Source organism: Periplaneta americana, chromosome 4 (assembly GCF_040183065.1).
Source record: "Periplaneta americana isolate PAMFEO1 chromosome 4, P.americana_PAMFEO1_priV1, whole genome shotgun sequence".
NCBI lineage: Eukaryota > Metazoa > Arthropoda > Insecta > Blattodea > Blattidae > Periplaneta > Periplaneta americana.
In genome coordinates this window covers 95,625,308-95,649,397 of record NC_091120.1, presented here as the reverse complement: position 1 = coordinate 95,649,397, position 24,090 = coordinate 95,625,308, and the positions used below count along the sequence as shown (strand labels likewise).

At 34.3% G+C, this 24,090-nt stretch overlaps 1 protein-coding gene across 11 annotated transcripts in view; it reads left to right on the top strand.

Moving 5' to 3' along the window:
- polybromo (protein) overlaps positions 1 to 24,090 on the top strand; it is a 159,867-nt gene that overhangs the window by 67,077 nt on the left and 68,700 nt on the right. For all 11 annotated transcript variants that reach the window (XR_011331681.1, XM_069823762.1, XM_069823761.1 and 8 more), the window contains exons 13-16: positions 1,745 to 1,819; positions 1,902 to 1,994; positions 18,028 to 18,266; positions 21,933 to 22,062. Coding sequence is in view for 10 of the 11 variants with exons in the window: in XM_069823762.1 (XP_069679863.1) it covers positions 1,745 to 1,819; positions 1,902 to 1,994; positions 18,028 to 18,266; positions 21,933 to 22,062 (537 nt within the window). In the remaining variant the exon portion in view is untranslated. The remainder of the gene's footprint in view (positions 1 to 1,744; positions 1,820 to 1,901; positions 1,995 to 18,027; positions 18,267 to 21,932; positions 22,063 to 24,090) is intronic.

The following is a 24,090-nucleotide window of genomic DNA, read 5'->3' as shown; positions in this document are numbered from 1 at the left end:
GAAAGGAGATTTTCACTTAATGTAAGTAAGAAAGGACTAGCAGTAAAAAATTAAAACACTTGTAGATCGTTTAACTACATTGTACCTGTACCATAATACAGTAATACTCCTTTTTTAACGACTCTTCAGGGAACTGGTTAGTTATTTTTTTATGTGTGAAATGAGATTTTCTCTTAATATAAACAAGAGAGGCTGCCAGTAAGAAATTAAAACACTCGTAGATTGTTTAACTACATTATAGCAGTATTTACATGTTTTTAATATCCATTAAATTTATTATTAACGAACACATTAACAATAAACTTTCGCAAACATACAACATGATATTTTCACAAAATTACAGTAAAAACTGTTAAGTACTATAATTAAGTTTGTAATTTTCGTATGCAAACACACACTATTTCTACAAGACTATTTTAATCAGTATGTACAGGCATACTATAGACTACTATGCACTGCTGCTAGTGTCACATTGATGTGACCATACCTTGTACAGAAATCGATTACAAAAGTTTCGGAATTTCGTTAAAAAGGGATAATATATTCGTAAATCCATTCAAATGTATTCCTTAAAAGCAGGAATTAATTACATTGTTTTTAAGGTAGTTATACCAGGAAATTATTTCTTGAAAACAGAAATGTTAAAACGACGTTTTACCGTATATTCATTCCTTCCACTATCCGAGATTGTTTTGTTTTAATAAATGATGTATGTTATGTTTCCATAATTTAGTGTTTAAAAAAATGCCAGATATTACTCAATATGAATTTTTATGCCATAATTAAGCTAGAAGTGATCCTTGCTCTCTGAAACTATATTTTAATAATATTCATCAATATGAAAGCATCTCCTTAATTCAGTTGTTTTAAAATATTTCTAGTTTAAGTTTGTAAGATATTTAAGTTATAAAAATACAATATTGAAAAATTTTATAGAATTTACTGTATGTCAACGCATAATATAAATATTTTGAGGAATAAAATAGAAGATAAATTGAAATGCAGACTTCAAGGCTAACACAATAAGACTGAATTCTTGTAAACTGATGAATCATTAGTGTTGCGTAGGCAGAAGAATGTATACAGAACTGATCAGCAAATGTAAAGCTCTAGCAATCAGTGGCGATGTTGCAAAGAAATGTTAAAATACAAGACAAATTAAATACTAATTGTTGCAGATCAGAATGTATAAAAATTGTGACCAGAGTTTTGAATATTGAAATTAACCAATGATTCAAGGGACTTCTTAGTACGTATTCAGGAGCAGGCTTGTCTTTTGTCAAAAGCCATTAAACTTTTTCAGTTCTAGTGATTTATTCAGATAGATATTTTATGTAATTTCCCACATCCACTCATCTCCTGGTTACTTCAAATTAGTGACATCACACATTTAGGATTAGAGATTTTCCTTGGAGCTACACATCCGAAATATCAGGAGATTTGAATCTTTTAATGGATTGTGTCACATATTATACATTGATCACATTTTTTAGAAATATTTAAGATACTTGGATTTAATTATTCATAATTATTATGACAGAAACTGCTCTACATATAATACTTATTTTGCTTATAACTTAAATTTGTTCTTGTTCATAATTACTGATCAAAATAAGCACTATGATTTGTGAACACATTTCATGAATATTTTTGTAGAATTAATGAAATGCAACCATTTTAACATATTATGAAAAAATGTTTTGTTGATGTGATTCTAATGCTTTGGGTCCATTTCTTTTTAAAGCGGGAAGATGGACGCCAGCCAATTCTTATGTTTATGGAGAAACCATCGAAGAAATTGTACCCAGATTACTTCCAGGTAAGATTTACCACATGTCACGAAGTAAACCCCTTTCTTGTATGTTGATTTCCTCTGATTTCAAATTTTCTTTTGTTTGCAGGTGATTCAGGATCCAATTGATATGTTAACCATTGAAGCTAATATTAAAAGTGAAAAATATACTTCTGAAGAAGAAATCATTGCTGATTTCAAGGTAAGAATATTTGTAAACTTTGAACAGAATGGTCAGAAATAGTATAGGTGTAGTTTGAATTGTAATACATATTTACAGATATGTATTATACATTATATACGAAGGCTGTTTTTTTTTTTCAATCTCCGATTGTGCCGGTAAACAGTCACTCGAGTGGTAGGAGGCAGGGTTGCTCAGAGGGTGACTGCGTATCTTGCCCACTATAACCTCTGCTACTTTCAACGTCATTACGCCATTTTGAGCTGATTTGCAAGCACATAAACATGGCTGCTATGATTGATTCTCCCTCCAAGTGCGAGTGCGTAGTGTAATTCAGTTTCTCAAGCAGAAAGGAATAATGCAGCGAAAATTCATCGAAGAATGAGCTGAGTATATGATGAAAACTTTATGAGTAATGGTGTAGGAAATTTAAAGAAGGCCAAACCGATGTTCACGATGAAGGGGAACAAGGACACAAGTCTGTCGCAACAGAAGACATTGTTCAGCAAGTTGACCAAGTGGTTCGAGAAAAACTGAGGTTTACCATAAATGAGCTGTGTGTGAAATTTCCTGAAGTTTCAAGATCATTTTGGTACGCGATCGTAACGGAACACCTACACTACAAAAAACTGTATGCTCAAGGTTCCAAAGATGTTGTCTGATGACCACAAAGGTCGCCGAATGGCATTAGCGCTGACGTTCTTCATCCATTATGAGGCTGAAGGTGAAGATGTTTTTAAATCAGTTGTGACTGGAGATTAGACCTGGATTCAATATGTCACTCCCAGAACATAACAGTCACAACAATGGATGCACTCAAACTCGCCAAACAAACCGAAAAAGTTCAAACAAACCTTCAACAAAGAAAGGTTATGGCTAACGTGTGTTTTGGGTCCAAAAAGGTATGTTGCTTGTTGAGTTTATGGAACTGGGGACTAAAATCAATCCAGCTGTTTACTATCAGACTTTGTGATGACTGTGGAGAACCATTCAAAACAAAAGAAGAGGCATGCTGACTTGTGGAGTTCTTCTGATTTATGACAACGCCCGCCCTCACAGTGCTGCTGTTACCCACCAGCTTCTGCAACAGTTTCGATGGTAAGTGTTTGAACACCCGGCATATAGCCCCGACTTAGCGCCGAGTGACTTCCACCTCTTCCCTGAACTGAAAAAGTGGCTAGAATGGCAGAGATTCCAGACTAATGAGGAGCTTCAAAACATCGTTAAGGTCCATCTCAACTCACTCATATTCATATTGCATGTTTCCCTAAACTCTAAACAAATTCACTGATATAAAGAAAATTTAGAACATTGATCTTTTATCTCTTGGAATTAATTGTGAAAATATTGATCTTTTGTCTCTTGGAGTTAATTATGAAAATTTACACCCAGATACTGTCCTCCACCACTTAAAATAAAGGTAATAGTGTGCCCATCATACACTCTGTATATGTGTGGTATGTTCATGTGTATGTGTATATTGTAGTGTAGTATAGTGATTTAGGAGTAAAGAACCATATGTTGAGGGGTGAGAGTATGGGCGTTTCTAAAGGGAAAACATCATATAAAAACATATGTCTTATTCTCAATGGTTTCTGAGAAACAGCTATTTGAAAATAACAGGCATTAGCCTTCTTTTCTTCCTACACATAATTACTCACATTGATGCAGATGCGACCAAAACAACATTAGGTTGTACTATTGCCTGTGTCATGTTGGCGACTTGTATGTATGCATGTTACTTGTTTGTGGAGCTCGCCAACTTCGAGTCTGTGTCAGAAAGGTTGTAGCAGTTTACTAAGTACGAGTACTTTGTGTGCAGTGAAGTTACAATACCACGAGTCTTTACACATGCAGAGTGTGCTAACATGGTGTATGTTTATGCTTCTTGCAATTATAACTGTAGGGTTGCTGTTCGAGAACATCAATGGTTTTCTGACTGCAGAGTAGGCCACCTTATACAAGGATCTTAATGAGAGTGTTTGACACTTTGCGTGCACGTAATACTTATCCTAGTGTCCATGTTGTATGTGAACGACAGGCCCAACAAGATGTAAATGAAGTCGAGAACATTCTTCAAATAATAAATAAAATAAATTATGGTTTATTTAATGTCGCTCGCAACTGCAGAGGTTATTGTCGCTGGTGTACCAGAATTTTGTCCCACAGGAGTTATTTTACATGCCAGTAAATCTACTGACATGAGCCTGTCGCATTTAAACACACTTAAATGCCATCGACATTTTTCAAATAATTTAATGCAGTCCAACTACTAGCTCTGCACAACTTGATATTCCACAAACACAAGTGTGGTACACAGTACATGAGCATCAATAACATGTGCAACGCCTTCATGAATGAGATGATGTCAAGCGGCTGGAATTCTGTGAATGGATCATAGCTAATGACGAATTGATCCCACATATTCTATTTATAGATGAATCAACATCGACCTTTAACGAATCAACAATATGCAGAACTATCACCTTTGGATAGATGACAATTCTTATGCTATGTGGACAGTAATTTTCAGCTTTGTTTCGCAGTTAACATGTGGTGTGATACTATTGATGACCATCTCATTGGTCGAGTTATTTTAGACAACTGTCTTAATGGTATGGAGTTCCTGCAAAATGTATTAGGTGCCAGGTATTTGGAGGATGTTCCTTTGGCAATACCTGGGTACAGGCTGATATGTACTTTCAACAAGATGGAGCCTCTGTACATTTCAGGTGGTCAGTACTCTCACCCCTCAACATATGATCCAGTACCTCAATGAAACCTATCTTGTGTGTTGGATCAGTTGTGGTGATGTCATTTCTTGGCACCAAGGTCATATTATTTGTGGGGTTGGCTAAAGAGTGAAGTCTACAAGTGCAAAGTGGAGCAATTGTTTGCCCGCATTTTAAATGCTTGTGATGACATTAAGGAATGCCTGAACCAGCTGAAATTAGCAACACGGTATCTGGCTACATGAGTTGCAAAGTGCATTGAGATTGATGGTGCCATTTTTGAATATGTTATGTAAAGAGAAATGGACAATTAAACATAACATATAGGTAACAATCTCTTAATTTACCATCACTGCACTGTTCTCATTCCTGAGAGTTTCGATTGGTTTTCTTCAAAACTATTGAGAATAAGACATACATTTATATGTTTTTCCTTTAGAATTGTCCATACTATCACCCCTCAACATATGGGCCTTTTCTCCTGAAACACTATATAAACATATATGTATTTGTGATTTGTCCAATAGCAAGGTCCTTAACATTCCTCAAATTGACAGTTATACAATGAACCAGAAGAAATACGTAATCAGCACATATCAGACTGTAGTAACTAATAAGGATGACATAAAAGAATCAGTACCTGAAAATGTCAATTGTAAAGTTTAAGTAGATTATGTAATTAACTACCTGCCTAAAGGGAGGAGGAATTTGGGACAAGCAAATAAATGATTGAGACTGTTAATAGGCCATAATTCCTAAAATAGAAAAGGATGATAATGTAATTAATTTTGTACAAAATCTCATGATATAACTCTTCATATATTGTTGTTGACAAATACTGGATCGAGTTCTTGGCAATAAAGCCATTAACTCTCTTTCTCTCCAATATAGGAGAGTAGCAGAAAGTACAACTCTTTTAATGTTAACACCATATTTGTATATTATGGTGATTATATCATCTATATGCAACTCCCAAACTGTTTGGAGGACCACACCATGGTAGATCAACATGCTAAAATGGCATTTTCTCCATTTTTTATGGAACCGTTATACTGTTGTGACTCTGTCCCCAGAGCATCATTTGTTGAAAACAAGTTGCATCACGAGAAGGTGAGGATGGGATCTGAGTAAGAGAAGTTATGGAATGCACTTCACTACTCTTTGCAATCCTCTTCATATATTGTAATCAGTTGTGATATTATAACTGTTCTTCGTAGAAAATCATTATTTAAATATAATTGGTAGAAATATGAAAAGATATAAGTAATTTACATATAATGAAATTCTGTGTTACTTACGAAGCAGCCAACCACAGTGACATTTAAGCATTTGAGAGAAATATATGTGAACATTGCCACTCATATAGAAAAGTGGTTTTTGCAAATTACTATGAAAATTACTATGTTAAAGAGCAATTCATATCAGTCTTGGCCAAGGATTCCAGGTCTTTTTGCCTACTTCTGTTTGCATACTACATTTTGTCTCCTACAGTTTATCAATTTCTACATTGAATTGTGGAGAGGAACGAATTCTGACTACATTTTGTGATTGAATATATGGTCATTATATAGTATTACTCCTTCCAAATCTCATAAAATCTCAGGGTTTTTTTTTTTCTTCTGTAATTTAAGTTCTCTTTTCTTTGTTGTATTTCCATATCAGCTGGGGTTATGTTAGTTTTGTAAATTTTCACATCATAAAATTTTTGTCTGAAGTTTTTGGTGGAAGGCATAATTTTGTAAATATTAATTTTAAGAGGAATGTAAAGCCTTTCTTTCGCTGTATTTTTGTAACAGATAGCTTTACGTTAATATTTCAAAGCAATTCATTTTTGATTGGGTGTAACATTATTATGTAAATAATAAATTTCTGCAGAACATAAGAATGTGGGAACATACTGTTTACGTTATTTTTAATTATCACTTTATCTTACGTAAGAAACAAAATTTTGGAAAAGAAAAGTGTTAGAACCATTTTTAAATAAATCAGCATATTGTGTTGTTCTCTCAAATAAATACCCATTATTTCCTTTAGTGAAGGTGATAACATTTCATGTGCATCATTCCCACTTGAGTTGAATTTAGGTGCTGTTTGTGAACAAGGTTTGTCCAATAATAAGGGAGAAATTACTTTACACATGCAGACTGCATACCAAGAAACATTCTTCTGATACTAAGGATGCTGAAAGCGTGTATTTCCGTGAAAATTCGAAATCTATTTTTGCAGAATCTCAGTACGTTCTCTCTCTTCATTATATTTTGTAATGAAGAAGTAACACTAGGATGCAAGCTGGCAAATGATTTCATTGTTACATGAGCGTTCACTAGATACTAACAATAAAATTTAAATTTGTTAAGTGAAAGAGAGTGAAAACTGTTAAGAAGCCCTTTTGGAGCCAATAGTCAGGGCATAAATGTTACAGTTTTCGTTGTCCTTAAATGTTTCTCTCATATGCATTAGCCTTTTTGCCTAGTATTGCACCCATCACTTCCAACACCTGTCTTTCTTATGCTTCTGTCATCTTTAATGCAGTAAGCATATCTCACATCCATATGATGTGTGTCACAGGAAGAACAATTGTTTGTATGAAAAGATTTATTAAATCTACATACTTAGACTTCAACAAACAAAATTTGATAACACAATCCCATGGGAAAAAATGGAACTCTCTGCATCAAAATCCACAGTTAATTCCCGATTTACCACGAAAATCGTCTGTAGCTGCATTTAGATTGGCAACAGGCCATGATTGTTTAGCCAAACACCTGCATAGAATTGGAATATATCAGTCCCCTAACTGTCCATTGTGCAACTCAAACCAAGAAATGGATTCGGAACACCTCAAAATCTGTGCTTCAGTGGCTGGTCATGATAATATCTTTGAAAAATATTGGAGTGCAAGAGGTCAAATGACTTTATTGTCAAACGCCTGGCATTAGAAAACAACAACAATTGTTTGTATACATCCGAAGTCTGATTAGTGTAATATGTAGCTAGTCAGTGATGTATGCAATGGAGAGGAAAAGGAATTGGCACCCTACCCCATTATCTCTTGGTTTAGTTGCCTCATGAATGATGTCCTATTAGTGTCATGTATGATACTTCTTCTTTAATACGTGGTTGTCTTTTGTTAGTACAGGGGCTTCATCCATGAACTTGGATGACTTGGAATATGGTTACTTTTTCTTGTAGGAATATTAACCTCCATGAGTTTCTGCAAGAATGAATCCTGACCAGCTTTTGAGCTAGTGAGGTAAAAGTTCTTGCAAAAATCTTAAGCGGAATGAAAACATTTCATTTGGAGATTACTCAGAATAAATAAGTACAAAATAAGTTAAATGCCGAATGCATATTATTTTCTTTAATCAGTTTTTGATGGGTCTTTTTTTTTTTCTTCGGAAGAGGGCCTGCAGGCAACCACTGCTGCCTTAGGCTTATTGTGCAACCTCCCTATGTTGGAATGTTTATTGAAGTCCATGGGATTGCTTCTTTCGAGCGCATGATTCACTGCATGGTGTCATCATATCGATTCAACCACAGCATCCAGTTCTGACTGGAGACCTGATCCTCCGCCTGCATGTGATGTTATTCTGTGGCCTCCTCAGATTGATGGCATCTGTTAGTAATTCATGTGCCTGAATCTGCTACATCCTCAATCAGAAGAACATGTCACCATCGATTCCATGACTCACCAAGGCGCCATCTATCCAAGGGAGCTACATTCTTCTGATCACCTGCAGTCCACTTATTAAAGCCCCTGTGGCTTTGCTGGATATGTGCAGCTTTCGCAGACAGATGCTGCCTATAAGCAGATCCTGGAACGACGTCCGCTATGTCCTCCTGGTCGACCTGTAAACTATTGAGATGATTAATGAAAATTATACTAATGAAGACGAAATGAATCCAAGGTCAACGCTGAAAGTTACCCAGCAATTCTGCTTCGAGTGGTTGAGAAAAAACCTCAGAAAAAACCCCAGTCAAGTAACTTGTCCTTACCAGGATTTGAACCCGGGCCCACTCGTTTCATGGCGAAGAAGGCTAACCATTACTCCACAATGGTGGACATCGATAGGTCTTAATATTACTTGCATTAAACACCATATCTATGTAAGTTGCATCAGAAACACAAACCCGTATGATCCCCCTTTTAGTTGCATAATTTTCATCCATATGTGAGCAAGAAACGACGACAGTTCCAGAATTATGCTTTCAATAACTAGAATTTTTTTCTGCTCATATTTTCACGCTACACTTTTCCTTCCTTTATGTACAGTAGTGACAGATGCAGAATATTCACCATCCATAGTAAGAAATTAGGACAAACCCTTGTCACTAAAAATCTCACAACATAATTATATATCTAAGTTTTCAGCAGCTAAACTATGGGGTTTTAGGTTAAAGTTTGAATATTGTGGGTGCACATTGCACTCTGTCATATATTACTGCACATTGTTGCAGGTGGATCAAATCAAAATAAGAAATATATGTCACACTTACTGGCGACATTGATTGTAAGGTGAAGAAATTTTATTACAGAAAGTGAGTTTTGCTATAACTCTCGCATATTACAAAGTGAGTTTTGCAAAAACGATAAACTTTGCCACTTAATCACAGTGGAACAAGACGATTTACGTAAAAACTTAGTGCACAGGAAGAATGAGGGCTATTTCAAATAGATAATGCACTATGCCATGGTACCTACTTTGGTCCAAGGTTATACAATAAAATAATTGATAAATACTCAAATTTGGAAAATTTTAGTATCAGAAATTTAAAAAATAGCGTTAGGAATTTAATTTTTAAAGAATATATATTAGTTTAATATGTATATGTATTTGTATGATTTAAATTGTTAAAATTGAAATTGTATTTTAAAGTTAATTTATTCCTGTAATTTTTTTTTTTTTCAAATAATTATTTTTGTTTGTGTTTGTCTTTGTGTCTAGATATATCCTTGAGCACGAGTTTTTACTCCTTCAGGGAAGAACTAAGATTGTATTTTTGTATATGTTATTTTACTAACAATTTTTTTATTTTACTGTGATACACTGCCGAGCAAAAAAAAACGCAACACTTGAATAAATTTGAAATATCGAACCATAATATAAATTATAACATTACTTTGTGCTTCTGGGATCTGTTTGTGATAGGCAAGTGTTAATTCATGTCTTGGAAAGGTAAGTATACCCACTAGGTGATTTGTGACACCGTCTTTGACACTTCTCATCTAGCACCCTAATTTATTGCTGTGCCATTAAAATTTACAACCCTAAGCACAAGTAGCTAAACAAAGTTACAACACTATTGTTTTTTTTTTTTTTTTTTTTTTTTTTTTTTTTTTTTTTTTTTTTTTTGTGTGTGTGTGTGTATAATGGAATCCTATGATATTGAACTCAGTTTTAAACAACATTTAAGAGAGTTAAGATGGTGTTAAGCCCTGAGAACGCTGCTAGAGCAGTCGCATTGGTAGAGGATGACCACAGCTTATGTTATGTGGCTCAGGTGTTGCATACATGACCCGGTAGTTCTTGAAGAGTATCTGGAGCATTGTGACGGACATTTCTTCCTAAAATTCCCCATAGTTATCAATTGGTTAAGATCTGGACTGCATGATGTCCATTGCATTACTTGGATCCCTGCTTCATTGAGGTACTGAAGGACATATCGCACCACACAAGGATGTGTATTGTCCTGCAAGAGCACGAAATAGTCATCAATAAATTATGCAAATGGAAAAAGATGTTGCCCAAGGATTTCTTCAATTTAGCGATGGGCAGTAAGAGACCTACCCTCCACAAAGACAAGGTTCATTCATTCTGTCAAACTGATGCCTGCTCACACCATCACTGAACTACCATGAAATGCTGTCCTTGATGAAAAGTTACATGTTGAATACCTTTCTGCAGTGATTTTTAATTTATCTTTAATTAGTTTTGCATAACGTCCATTACTCCTCACTGCTTTCATAAAGAGCACTAAAACCTTTTTCCTGCACTTCACTTCGTACTCAAAATCCTCCTTGATACTAATAATAGAGTCTTAATGATTTCTTATTGTCCATAATCTTTTCCTTGTTCGTCAAGTTCTCCAGCCTAACCAAAATAGGCCTGTTATTACCCTTCCCCAACCTATAAACTTGTTTCACTTGTCCATTTCCAATAGCAATTCCTAACCACTCCCGATACACATTCACTAACACAGCGATGTCAAGGTCAAGAGCACGCAGATGGTTCTTTGTGCGATCAAGCGCTCACTGGTTGCAATGAATCTATTCTGCAGACAGCAGCACTGAATAAAAAGGGGTGAGCAAAGTAAACTCTATTGCCCTATCACTGCAAGATGAATTAAACTATTTTTAAATAATAGATAACGTGTTACATTCATACAAGAACATTTCTGTAAAAGCTCATAAAAGATTCTCCCTTCTAAAAAAACTAGCAGGAAAGAAATGGGGATGCTCTAGAAATACTATGAACACTACATACAAAAAGTTTATACAGCCAGTGCTGACATACTGTGGAGAAATTTTAATTACTTCACCTTTCATAAACGAAATAGAATATGTTCAAAACCAAGCTCTCAGGCTCATTACTGGTGGAATCAAAACAACTCCAATAGATTCTATGAGATTCCTCACTAATATTAACAGCATCAAAATGGCAATAGAAGAAAAAGCACTGATTCAATATGAAAAACTTATCAGATTACCAGGAAACAATTGGCATTTATGCAGTCCTCTCTGTAGATTGAAAACTCAAAAAAGCTTTACATCCATGGTTCAAGAATTAAAACAGAAAATCAATAATCCGAATTTAAAAGAAAACTTACAAATTAAACCAAACCCTTAAACTCTATTAAATATAGAGTATAATCTAAATTTAACAGAAGAAATACTGAAATCAGAAGTAAACACTGAAATAATGAATCAATTGTCTTTAGAGACAATTAATATTAGGTACCCTCCACAAAACTGGCTTCAATTATACATCGACGGATCCTTGATCTCCAGAGAACAAGGTGCCGGTGCAGGTGTTACGTGCTGTCTCTTCTCACTTTATAGATCTCTTGGATATGGAACAACAAGTTTTGATGGAGAAATCATTGCAATAAGTAAAAGTCTCAGGAATCTTCTATGCCACATCAATAAATTTTAGAATGCAGTTATATTGTCAGACTCCAAAGCTGCTATTCTATCAATAGTCTCTAAACACACACCTTCATCTCAAACAGCAGAAATAACTAAAATGCTCTCTCAATTAATATCATTCAATAAAAGAATTGTATTCCAATGGATACAATCCCATTGTGGAATCCTGGGAAACAAGAATGCGAATGCCTTAGCAAAGAAGGGCAGCACTGCTACTTACAAACCTGTTACTAAATCTACATATTACTCTGTGAAAAGATTTATTAAATCTACATACTTAGACTTCAACAAACAAAATTTGATAACACAATCTCAAGGGAAAAAATTGAAAACTCTGCATCATAATTCACAATTAATTCCCGATTTACCACGAAAATCGTCTGTAGCTGCATTTAGATTGGCAACAGGCCATGATTGTTTGGCCAAACACCTGCATAGAATTGGAATATATCAGTCCCCTAACTGCCCATTGTGCAACTCAAACCAAGAAATGTATTCGGAACACCTCAAAATCTGTGCTTCAGTGGCTGACCATGATAATATCTTTGAAAAATATTGGAGTGCAAGAGGTCAAATGACTTTATTGTAAAACACCTGGCATTAGAAAACGACAACATTCATACAAAACAAGAAGAAATAAACATGTTTTGTAGAGTGTATCTCGCTAATAAATGCAATGAATTATAAAATAGTAGGCTAGAATAAATAATATACATAGCTTCTCCTTAACTTACTTATATAGTTTCACATAATAGCTAGAATATAATTAATTTTTTTATATAATTATCAGATAATAGCTAGAATATAATCAATTTTTATATAATAATTTATGTAACTAGTATAAAAACACTGTTTTCCTGTTTTAAACTTACCAATAAAGTGAAATAAATTACAGGATATTGTGCATATGGAAAAATGAAATAATAGGCCTGTAACAAACAATAAACATAGCATATTTTCTTTATCTTAGTGGTTTTAGATAATGTGGCCTACCTAATTAATTGCTATGTAACTGTTACATACTTAATAATGTACTTATTATATTTATTTATTATTTTGCTAATAATTATTACATAACATATAATATATACAGAAAAAACTTTAGCTCACCCATGAAAGAGGAGAACTCGTGCTCAGGGGCGGATTCCTGAATTGAAATTAATAAGTATACAATACAATTTGTCTTATGTCTACTATGCAATTATAGTATATAAATTTAAATTTACAATTTTTCAATTTTTATAAAATCCATACATAACTTTTTAAATTTAATACTAGAACTATTAGAGTTGACAAGATTAGGATATTTAAATATAAATTTGTTATATATTCTTGGGCCTGAATTACTACTACGATTAAATAATGTAACAGTGTTGCATTTTGGTTCAAACAATCTTAAAGAATTCATACATTTTGTTTCATAACTATGAAAATACAATTCAAAATTATTTCGATTTTTATGTATGAATTTTATTAATACAATATAATAAATTTGTCTTACTTTAATTACATTAAAGTCTAAAAACAAATTTTGAGATGGAAAATCAATAGGTTTATGGAGACACATTTTAATTATTTTCTTCTGTAATAAATAAAGTGGATTAAAATTGGATTTAAATGAGCTACCCCATCCTATAATTCCATACATAATTACCGATTGAAATGAACAGCACATTTGTATAAACAAATTTAAATTTCTGACTTCTCGTCTAATATAGACGACACCAACCTTCTTATGTCCGGCGAAATTATGTTTCCTGCAACATGACGTATCATCTAATAATCTTGATCTTAGTCTTGGTTTTGTGAGGTTCATATGTGCTTACTGCCAAATATATAAATAATTTGCGCCACAAATATTCGTACCCTGGATAAATACCTAGCAAAGTGATTTCCAACTTGGCCCTGTTCACAGAACTTTTCCTGGCTTAACCAAGGGACATCACAATGGTAAGGAACATTGTCAAACTGAAAATTTATGGACGACGTATCTTGACAGTTTTTTGGACAGAATTCGTAACGAGTCTACGCTATTAGCATCATACTCTTTTTGTACTTTATTCTGTAAATTTAAATGCAATGCAGTGAGGAAGAATCTCTACAGTAAGTTACTCTGATCATATATTTATTACTATTTAATATCAATAAAACAACAAAATTTCAGTACATCATTATGTACATCAGTTAATAATTTCAGGCATTTCACATTGCTTCTCTTTGTAACTAAATGCTTTCCATATATCAGACAAAGAACATTATCTCCTCTTTTACTCATAAGAAGTCAAGAGTCCTGTCAGCCTAAAACTTGCTGAACGACTTCTTCCTCAATGTCTTATGTACAACCCTTGAGTTCACCAGTGACTTGCATCTGCGTGCCATACGTGCTCTGAACAGCGCATACGGGCGATGAGACACGCTTGCGCTCTCGTTGACATCACTGCACTAACATTTTGTATGTGTCCCAGGACTATTCTTTTTCCTTTCTTCTATCCCAAAAAAGATTAAATTGATCTTCCTTTTCTCTTCTTCTGAGTATTTCATCTTCCTTCTGTAGATCGTGCAGCTTTTTATTAATTTTGTCGATGCTCTTCTTTAAGCTTGTGGTATCCATTCTAATCACTTTTTTCATCTCACTTATTATTCACTTCAGAACGACTTTCGTATACTACTATACTTTGCAACATTAGCAGGCTTTCAGTTACATCTTGCATGTCTTGGTGCTCATTGAGAACAATTTGGTATGTAATTTTGATGTTGAAATTGTCTTACTTAATTTTAAAGTCAATATTTTTTTTCAAGTTCTTTTCAGTACAGAAGTCAACTTAATCAAATAAATACAAATTTAAAAATCAGTTGTCTTCATCAGTCTGTCATATTCATATTGACAGTGGAGTGGTTGTATTACAACCATTGATTTGGCACTCACTACAAGAAGTTAAACACCTGAACAGGGCAGACCATTACTCTTCCATCCACATCATGAAATAACACATTCGTATTTTAGGAACAGTGAATCATTTTGAATAAATAATTTGGAGCTTGTGGTATGTCGCAGGTTATAAGGTAGTAGGAATTATGTTTTTCATACCAACCCCACTCTTTTCCATTGATCTTTTCTTTTGTAGACTTCCACATTCTTATTTGAAAGTATGTATAAAAGCTGTGATACTTTATGGGTAAATCGGTAGGTAGCAAATGCTCGCATGTAACAAATGGTGTAGCTGCAGCTACCTTTTCGACTAACATTCTGTGACGAGTGCAGTAGTGAATTCCAATGTTTTGCAGCCATACAACAGAAGCATTGCCTTCCTTTCAGCAGCTTCAGAATCCGAGTGTTGGTAGAATCAGAATACAATTTATTTGGAATGGTACAGAAGCAGGATCAGCAAATCTGTATCCTTCCCTGTTACTGTTACACTTGCATTTACTGATGCAGAGATTGCAGCATGAATGATGTCCACATTGGCTGCCCATCTGCATTATATACAGTACACCCGCAGTTCTTCAACATCTCACCTACAATGAAAATCATTGCTTACATGTTTCTTGCTGACAAACTTCATGCCTGGACTGAAATTTACATTTCTACTTGTCTGGTGCTACGTCCTCTATGGACTGTGTCCTTGATCATAGGAGAGCAGCCGTAGCCATCAAAGACAATTATAGCTTTACCATAGGTTTTCAGAGTGAAATCAGCATTTTCTCATATGTTTCATTGTTCCTCCAAGAAACACTATGCAGTAGAGATCCACCAATTCACCATCCAGTACATACTGGTCTGTACACTGAATTTCTTCAGCTTCTTATGAGTAAATTATCAGTGTATTTTAATATTGCATAAGCTGAGACTTATCAACTCTCCGCAACATAGTTCGTGATTCGAATAATGCAGTAGGATACGCACAAAGTTGTACACATAACATCTTCAACGTTCATTTCAACATCAGTGGCAATAGTCCTCATTCTCTGGATGATGAGTACAGAATCTACTTGTATATTGTCATCAACAGGGCTCACAATAGCAGCAGATCCTAAGTTTCTCACTTTGACATTTTCACAGAATATGTTAATACTTATTTCTCTCTCATTTTTTTGATGATATCCGTACCGATGGAATGCAATTCATCAATCCAGGATCAACAGTTACTCTTGTAATAATGTTGCAGAAACTTGAGTCAGAATGGAATGGGGATATGGATTTTAATCATTTGAATACTTTCTTAATGTCATTCCTGTCCCTCATTTGTCTGCTTATTCTCGTTTATTTGTGTTGTTCAATATTTTCCAACAAAACTCGGGTGTATTCCTGTATTGTTAAATTTTATGTCAAACACAGGAGCATAGAAAAAATCCACATTGTGCTCTGGATATATGTAAATCCACTTCCAAATGTCAGTCCCCCTCTACTTTTTGAGGAATGCATTAGTACTGACTTGTTCTATTACTAGATCTGATCCCAGTTTGGCTTCTAATCTATTGCTTCTTTTTACTACAAATTTACCTTTGAGGAAAATTATGTTCACATTTGGATTTTCAGAAAAAAAACTGAACATTCCCTGCAAGTAACTTACAGGTATAGCGACTTGAGTCAATTTTGATGTTCGAATTCACAAATAAACAAAGATGTTTCGCTGTAGATTCGTAAATTAATTTATATTTGCATTTGGCGGGCTTATGTGAGGGCAGCAATGAACTTCCTGGTTCCTTAAGAGCCAGTAAGTAAGTATTTAGTATGAAGCAGCTGGTCCATCATTTTGAAATCCATTTTTTGAAGTGTTCCCATGTTCCGATTTTATCTGATTTTGAATATGTTATTCAGCAAGGATTCACGAACTGGAAACTGTTTAAAAAACTTCTGAAGTAATTTTGCCCAGGTTAAAGGCCTTTAGTTTGCCTGGACTAGGATAATATTTCTATTTTCTGATTGAATTGTCACTGCAAGATGAGTTCAGATTATTCAGTTATGATTTCAATAATCATTGTAGTGTAGTTTCTTGGAATGAATTCATGACAATAATTGAAATTCTACTATATTTAAAATTGACTGAACTGTGAAACATTGAAACCAGGGCTTTCAATTTTTCTACTATTGAGAGATAGAATCCAGAGAGGGATAAAAAAACAAGGGGTACCATTTTGTTAAAGCCACGTAATTAATTTTTGTATATATTCAAACAAAAACATTATTTCTACATAGTTAAGTTTTTCTTTTGTTTTTTTTAGCAGCCATTCCTATAACCGAATTACGTATTTACTCATTAATAAAACTGTACAAACTATGATCTACAATTAACAAAGAGGAATTTAAAATTCTGGAGATATTGTGTGTCAATATGAAATCTATAGAAAAAATTTACACAAAATTTTTAAATAGTTCCATGTGCTCCAAACAATAATCCGATCACCTCCCAGTGATTTTCGGATATGTTATATTTTTCTTCTAGGTATTTGAAGCAAGGTTCATAATACCTCTTTTTTTCATGATCTACTTCTTTGTGCATCACTTTTTTCAAAATATATTGTTGGGTCAATAAAGCCAATGTTCATCTTCCTGTCGATTGCAGTCATGTCAGTGCATTTGTTGGAACTTTCGACTGAGATACATACTATTTCATAGATTTCAAAATGTTCAAATTTTCTAAGTCATTTGGCAATGTTACTTTTCACCATGTGGTATCTGTTATTTCTTAATAGTTCCCCTTTGTAGGAGAAAGTAAGAATATGAGGCAGAGTTTCATCCTCGTTGCAGTGATGGTAATGGGAATCTTGGCTCCTAACTGGGATGCTGCAGACAGGGATAACATTGCAATTTCCTTTTTCCGAGAATCTATACAATAGGCTGCTCATCAGGAGTGAAGCCAAGACTTCTTAAACTGTCATTGATTTCCTGACTGAAATTTCTTGTTAGTTTCAATAATGGGTCGGTCAATAATGGAGTCTAACCAATTACAGTCCTACAAAATGTGTGTTCTATATGCTTGTTGCAAAAGTCATAATATGGAAATACACAGATATATATATTATATATATATATATATATATATATATATATATATATATATATATATATCTCAAGGACAAAATGAGAAATGCTTTTTTACTAATTACACTACTGTATTTTTGTTATTAACACAAGAAAATATATAATTTTGCGTCTATATTGTTTTTACTGCAGCTTCTGTTTAACAACTGTCGACAATATAATGAAGAAGGTTCTATGATATATGAAGATGCTAACAAGCTGGAAGAAGTTCTTGCAGAAAAAATGAAAGAGATGGGTACTTCGGTTTCATCGTTGGTAGTTTCCACAGCACCACCAACAGCAACATCAACACCTACTGTAACAACAACTACAGCAGCAACACCAGAAACTACTCCTGTTACCACCACTAAAAGAACAGTTGAAAGGAGAGTGTAAGTTTTTTTTTTAAGTGTTGTATACCTAGGAGAAATTTATTACATATTAACAAATTCTCTATAGTACATTGGTGATGTTAAGAAGTAATATAAGATATTTTTATGATTTATTTCAAAGGACAGAGGTAATATTGTATATGATTAACTCTTTGTGCACTCATTACTAAGTAACAAGTTTCTCACCCCTGAAGATTAATTTGAAGAGTAGCACATAACAGAGTGTTGAGTTACAACTGTAATATGATCATAATAGCTAAATATACGTAGTTATGAACATTTTAGAAAGGGGGAATAGTACAGAGTAATTTTCTTGCTAGAGGCTCCAAACTTTTTTTTCAATAAAGTTATTAAACAGTATTCTCATTTTACGAGGAAATTTTGCATCATACTGCTACCAGCCGACTTCCTGCTCTCCCTATCACAGTGTGGGAAGTCAGTTCTACAAAACATCCCAGCAGTTAGTTGCTTCTGAGAATTGTACTGGAACGTGTGTGTGGCTGTTGCTTGTGTATTAAGTAATCGATTGAAAGATGAAGTATACGGTTGCTGTGAAGTTTCCTCGTAAAATGATAGCACTGTATATCTTTAGTTAAGAATGAAAATTTATATACATGGATATTGAACCTTGTAAAACAGATCTCTCCCACATAACATATTGAAAATGATCCTATCAGACATCCAAATACTCCGCGACCTGACTTTATTTTTCATAAAGTGTCCTCTACTAATGGCCGCAACCTTTTGATATAGCTTTTTTGAGGACTATAATTATGCGAGGCTTTTTTTCTGTATATCTGTTCCCTAAAGTAGGCCCCATAGGAAAACATCTGGTGGTAAGTCTGCAGATCTTGGCAGCCAAAGATTATGTTATTTATGTAGATTATTAGCTTCTCGGGGGGGGGGGGGGGGACAACAACATTTAATCTGATACTCTTATTTGAGGTATGATATATTATACTATCTTGTTGGAAATAATCACGAGTTACTTCATCATTTGCTAACTGAGATACATATTTACAGAAAATTTGGAAGCAGATCTCTATGACAACAGTTCATTATTGAAAATGAACTAATACCTCTATAAGATAAAGCAAACACACTGATTTTCTCCAAATCCAAAGACTCTACATTCACTTAATGCAGATTTTCCTCTGACCATACACTCATTTTTTTAGTGTTCAGGCACATGCTCAAATGAAATCATGCTTCATTTCTGAAAGTTATATCTGAAATCGCAGAATTTTCAGCTTGGACAAGCCGCAGTTTCAATAAGACTCCAAATGGCAGGAGGTGAGGAAGATACGTTTTACAAGATTCAAAGTATATGTGTATAAAGTTTCATTCCAATCTAAAAATATATGTAAGGAGAAGATATAAAAAAATTAAAGATGATTTAAGGTAATCCCAGTGGTTGTATGAAATGTTTATATTTGAATTAAAGTAATAAAGTGCAATATGTGCTTTATTTAACACTGTAATGTATAGTGTGTTTTGTTTGTTAGGCTATCCCGCATTTCATTGAGTATTATGTTGAGTATGGAGCGGGACAAACCATTTCTTATAATTTGTAACTCGAACATAGACATTTCACATGAAAACAATGAAGGCTGCCAAAATTAAATTTTTAAGTTATGTAGTGGGATACACTTTGATTGAGAGAAAGAGAAGTGAGGTTGTTAGGGCATAATTAAAAATGCTGAACATCTTCAAAACAATAAAAAAAAATTACCAAAATAATTTGCGAAGACATGTCAAACATATGCCTGCCATGATAATTACAAGAATAAATATAATCCACATGGAAGAAGATCTTTGGGAAAACCTAGAAACAAATGGTGAGATCAATTCTAATTGAAGTTTCGAACAGACTGAAGGGCTTAGAATGTAATGTGGGTGATGTTACGATGACGATGACAACTAAAAATATATAATTAATTTATTGAGAAAACAATTGGGGTCTCTACCATGCAAATCACTCTGTTATATTGTTGGCAGCTCTGCATACTGTGTTCTCATATGATGACGACGACATTAACAACAGAGACAGTGATAACAATTTTCTGGATAAAAATAATATGAATATTTGGTTCAAATATCAAAATAATTTATTTAAAAGTTAGACTTCTGTATTTCCAATGACCTCGTTTCTGAAATTTGCAACTATATGACCTTGTGTACACTTTTAGTAAAGGCCCTAACTGCAAATGGTTAAGTTGCTGTATTTACTGGCATAACTCTGTGGTTTTTAATTTCCACATACAAGTATAAATTTTCTAATTCTCAATCACAAAACCATTGATTACAATATTGTCATAAAATAAAAACATTGCAGGTGTTTTTTTTTTTTAGACTTATTTGAATTAGATGGAGGAAACAGGAGCGTTAATTTAATTTTTTAATTGGTTTATTGTACAACACTTTATCAACTGTGATGGTTATCTAGTGTGAGTGAAATGAAGGTGATAATGCCAGCAAAATATGTCCAGGATCCAGTGCCAAAAGTTACCTAACATTTGCTCTTAATGGGTTGAGATAAAACTCTGGAAAAAACCTCAACGAGATAACTTGCCCCAACCAGGATTTGAACCTAGGCTCACACGTTTCATGGTCAGACATGCTAACCTTTTGTCCACAGTAGTGGACAAATTTAATATTATAGAACAACTAAATAATGCTGAACTCTGATTATTGTTATGATGATGAAGTAGAATTGCATAGCTTACATAACAACTCATCTCAAATGTTTTGTCTAAAAATCCTAGTTACAGGTTTCTATTCTTTTCTTATTTTCAGTGAAATTAATTTGTAAAGATCAGTAAATAAATTTACTTTTGCTTAAACAGTATAAGATTGTCTGAACAATAGGATGACTGTTGCATTGCAACATAGTAACAGTTTGACTAATGTCCTGTGCCTCCCTCTGAAGTATAGAGCTTCAACAGAATTGTCAGCCATACTATATTTTGACAAGGTTTTTCGGTTTTGATCATGATAAACATGTACATTAACGCACAGTAATATTAAATTCTAAATAACTATATTTAAGTAATTACCCTTTTTGTATTTTTTATCAACTTGATGTAAAATTACATTCATTAAAATTGTACAGACCCAAAAACTGGAACTTGGAAAATTCAGGTGGCCCAAATTTTGTTCCTGGGTCTGTACTATACAGTTGAACAATATAAATCTGTAGTGCTTTTATTCTGGATCTTTATGGTCATCCTCATTGAGGGGAGATTATTTTAATAAAAAAATCAACTCCCTATGTATTCATTCCCTAACTTTCCAATCTCCACCATAACAAATTCGCTAAAATGTTTGTATTAAAATTCACTGTGAAATTAAATGAAATACACATTACAGTTTTGGAATCTATACTGTAGTATAGGTCTCAGGATCAAAATTTAACATTACTGGCAGGTTTTTATTGCAACATTTAGACAGAACTGATATGATAATATTTTAACTTTGTAGATGTACCTAATAACTGAACTCCTAAACCGGCTTTTCTCCATAATGTAATATAAATGCAATTAATTTTTCATAAAAAGTGTACATACATTTTAAAGTTGATATTAATTAACCTTAAATGGTTACATGTTACATGCCAGAATTTATGTAATTGATTTTTATGCACAGTAACAAAATATTTCTTTACAGTGTGAAACCACGGAAGAATGCAACTGTGCTATCACAGAAGTTACGTACACTGTATGATACTATACGTGATTACAAGGATCCAAAAGGCCGACAGCTTAGCCTTATCTTCCTGAAACTTCCCTCCAAGCTAGTGAGTTTTACTTTTGTGTATTTTGTAATGCATACATTTAAGTAAGTTATGTGTAAATAATTGCTCAATGCTCTTTACATCTTTATGTTTGGATATGCACAGATCAAATTTCTTGTGTGTAAGAATTTTCGTTTAAATTCCAAAAAGCAAGTACAACATGAATATTAACTTTGCAGATTGTTCTCTTAAGTAAGCTAATCTTAACTGAGAAGTATTTCATGCAGTTACATTTGGCCACTCTATAGTATACAGAGTGTTTCAAAAATACGGGGCATAATTTCAGGTATGTATTTCCCACATGTAGACAATCAAAATAGTTCATTACAACATGTGTCTGGAAATGCTTTATTTCCGAGTTATGGCCTTCATAACATTGAAATTCACCAGAACGTTTTTCTTCCCGCAGGTCGTTGCCGTCAAAGGAGACATTAAGAGGGCACCCTGACAGTTCATTCCGAGGCGAAGGTTACATTCAGTGTTGTGTAGGCGTTAGACTGTGCGACATGTATTCAAATCAAGAGCTGGCAGAGATACACTTTATGTACTGTACGATAAGACGGACGGCAATGCTGCGCTGGCTCGTCGTTTGTACCAGGAGAGGTACCCACAGCGACAATGTCCAGATCGGAAGACATTTGTATGTCTCCATTACCGTCTGTGCGAGTATGGAAAATTTAACTCTCCTGGTTTGGGAAGGGGACGACCAAGATCTACAACTCCAGAAGTACAGGAGGAGATTGTGGAGGCTGTGAACATGACTCCTTCTATCAGCACACGAAGGGTAGCGTTGCAAGTCACTGTTACTCATACGACTGTCTGGAGACTGTTGAAAGAGTATCAATTGTATCCTTATCATTTGCAACGTGTACAGGCCCTGTCACCAGCAGATTACCCTGCACGAGTTAGGTTCTGTCAGTGGTTCTTGCAGCATGTGGTGTAAATCCGAACTTTCCTGCCTTAGTATTATTTACAGATGAAGCACAGTTCACACAAGATGGCATAACAAATTTCCACAATCAGCATGTATGGGCGTATGAAAACCCACGTGCAACTGTTCCATCTCATCACCAGGTGCGGTTCTCCCACAACATGTGGGCCGGTATCATTGGTGATCGATTAGTTGGACCCCATGTACTTGTAAACAGACTTACGGGGCAGGTGTACACAAACTCAATCGTCAACACATTCACTTCTTACATGATGGCGCTCCTGCACACTTCAGTCGTACGGCTCGCCGGTACTTGGATCGAAGGTTTCCTGATCGATGGATAGGTAGAGGTGGCCCAATTGCTTGGCCTCCATGCTCACCTGATCTGAACCCTCTCGATTTCTACTTGTGGGGCCATTTAAAATCATTGGTTTATTCGTCTCTGGTGCCTGATTTGGAATCCCTTCGGAATCGAATTGTGGCATGTTCTGAGGTCATATGCAATACTCCTGGAGTTTGGGATCGTGTTCGCAGGTCAATGAGACATCGATGTGAGGTCTGTATTCAAGCAGGAGCTGGATATTTTGAACATCTTCTGTAATGACAACAACCTGCGGAAAGAAAAACGTTCCGGTGAATTTCAATGTTGTGAAGGCCATAACTCGGAAATGAAGCATTTCCGGACACATGTTGTAATGAACTATTTTGATTGTCTACATGTGGGAAATACATACCTGAAATTATGCCCTGTATTCTTGAAACACCCTATATATAATAATAAAACTAGTGCTGTTGATCAATCAAAATATTTAATTGATTAACTATTTGAATTTAATCGAGTTTTGATCGATTTGAAAAAATGATTTAATATACTTTAATACACAATTATTGTTAAATTTAACTTTTGTTCGGTGATAAGCATAAGTATTAAATGTTGTATATCTGTATATATTGTATCATTATATTACAAAACAACTATTTTCATGATTTACTAACCTATTTATTATGAAGACTCACTTAGTTAATACTGCGTCATCCATGATTTTAAACATGTGAGTGCATTCACATGCTCCGAATTAAGTGCCACTCTACATTTAGTA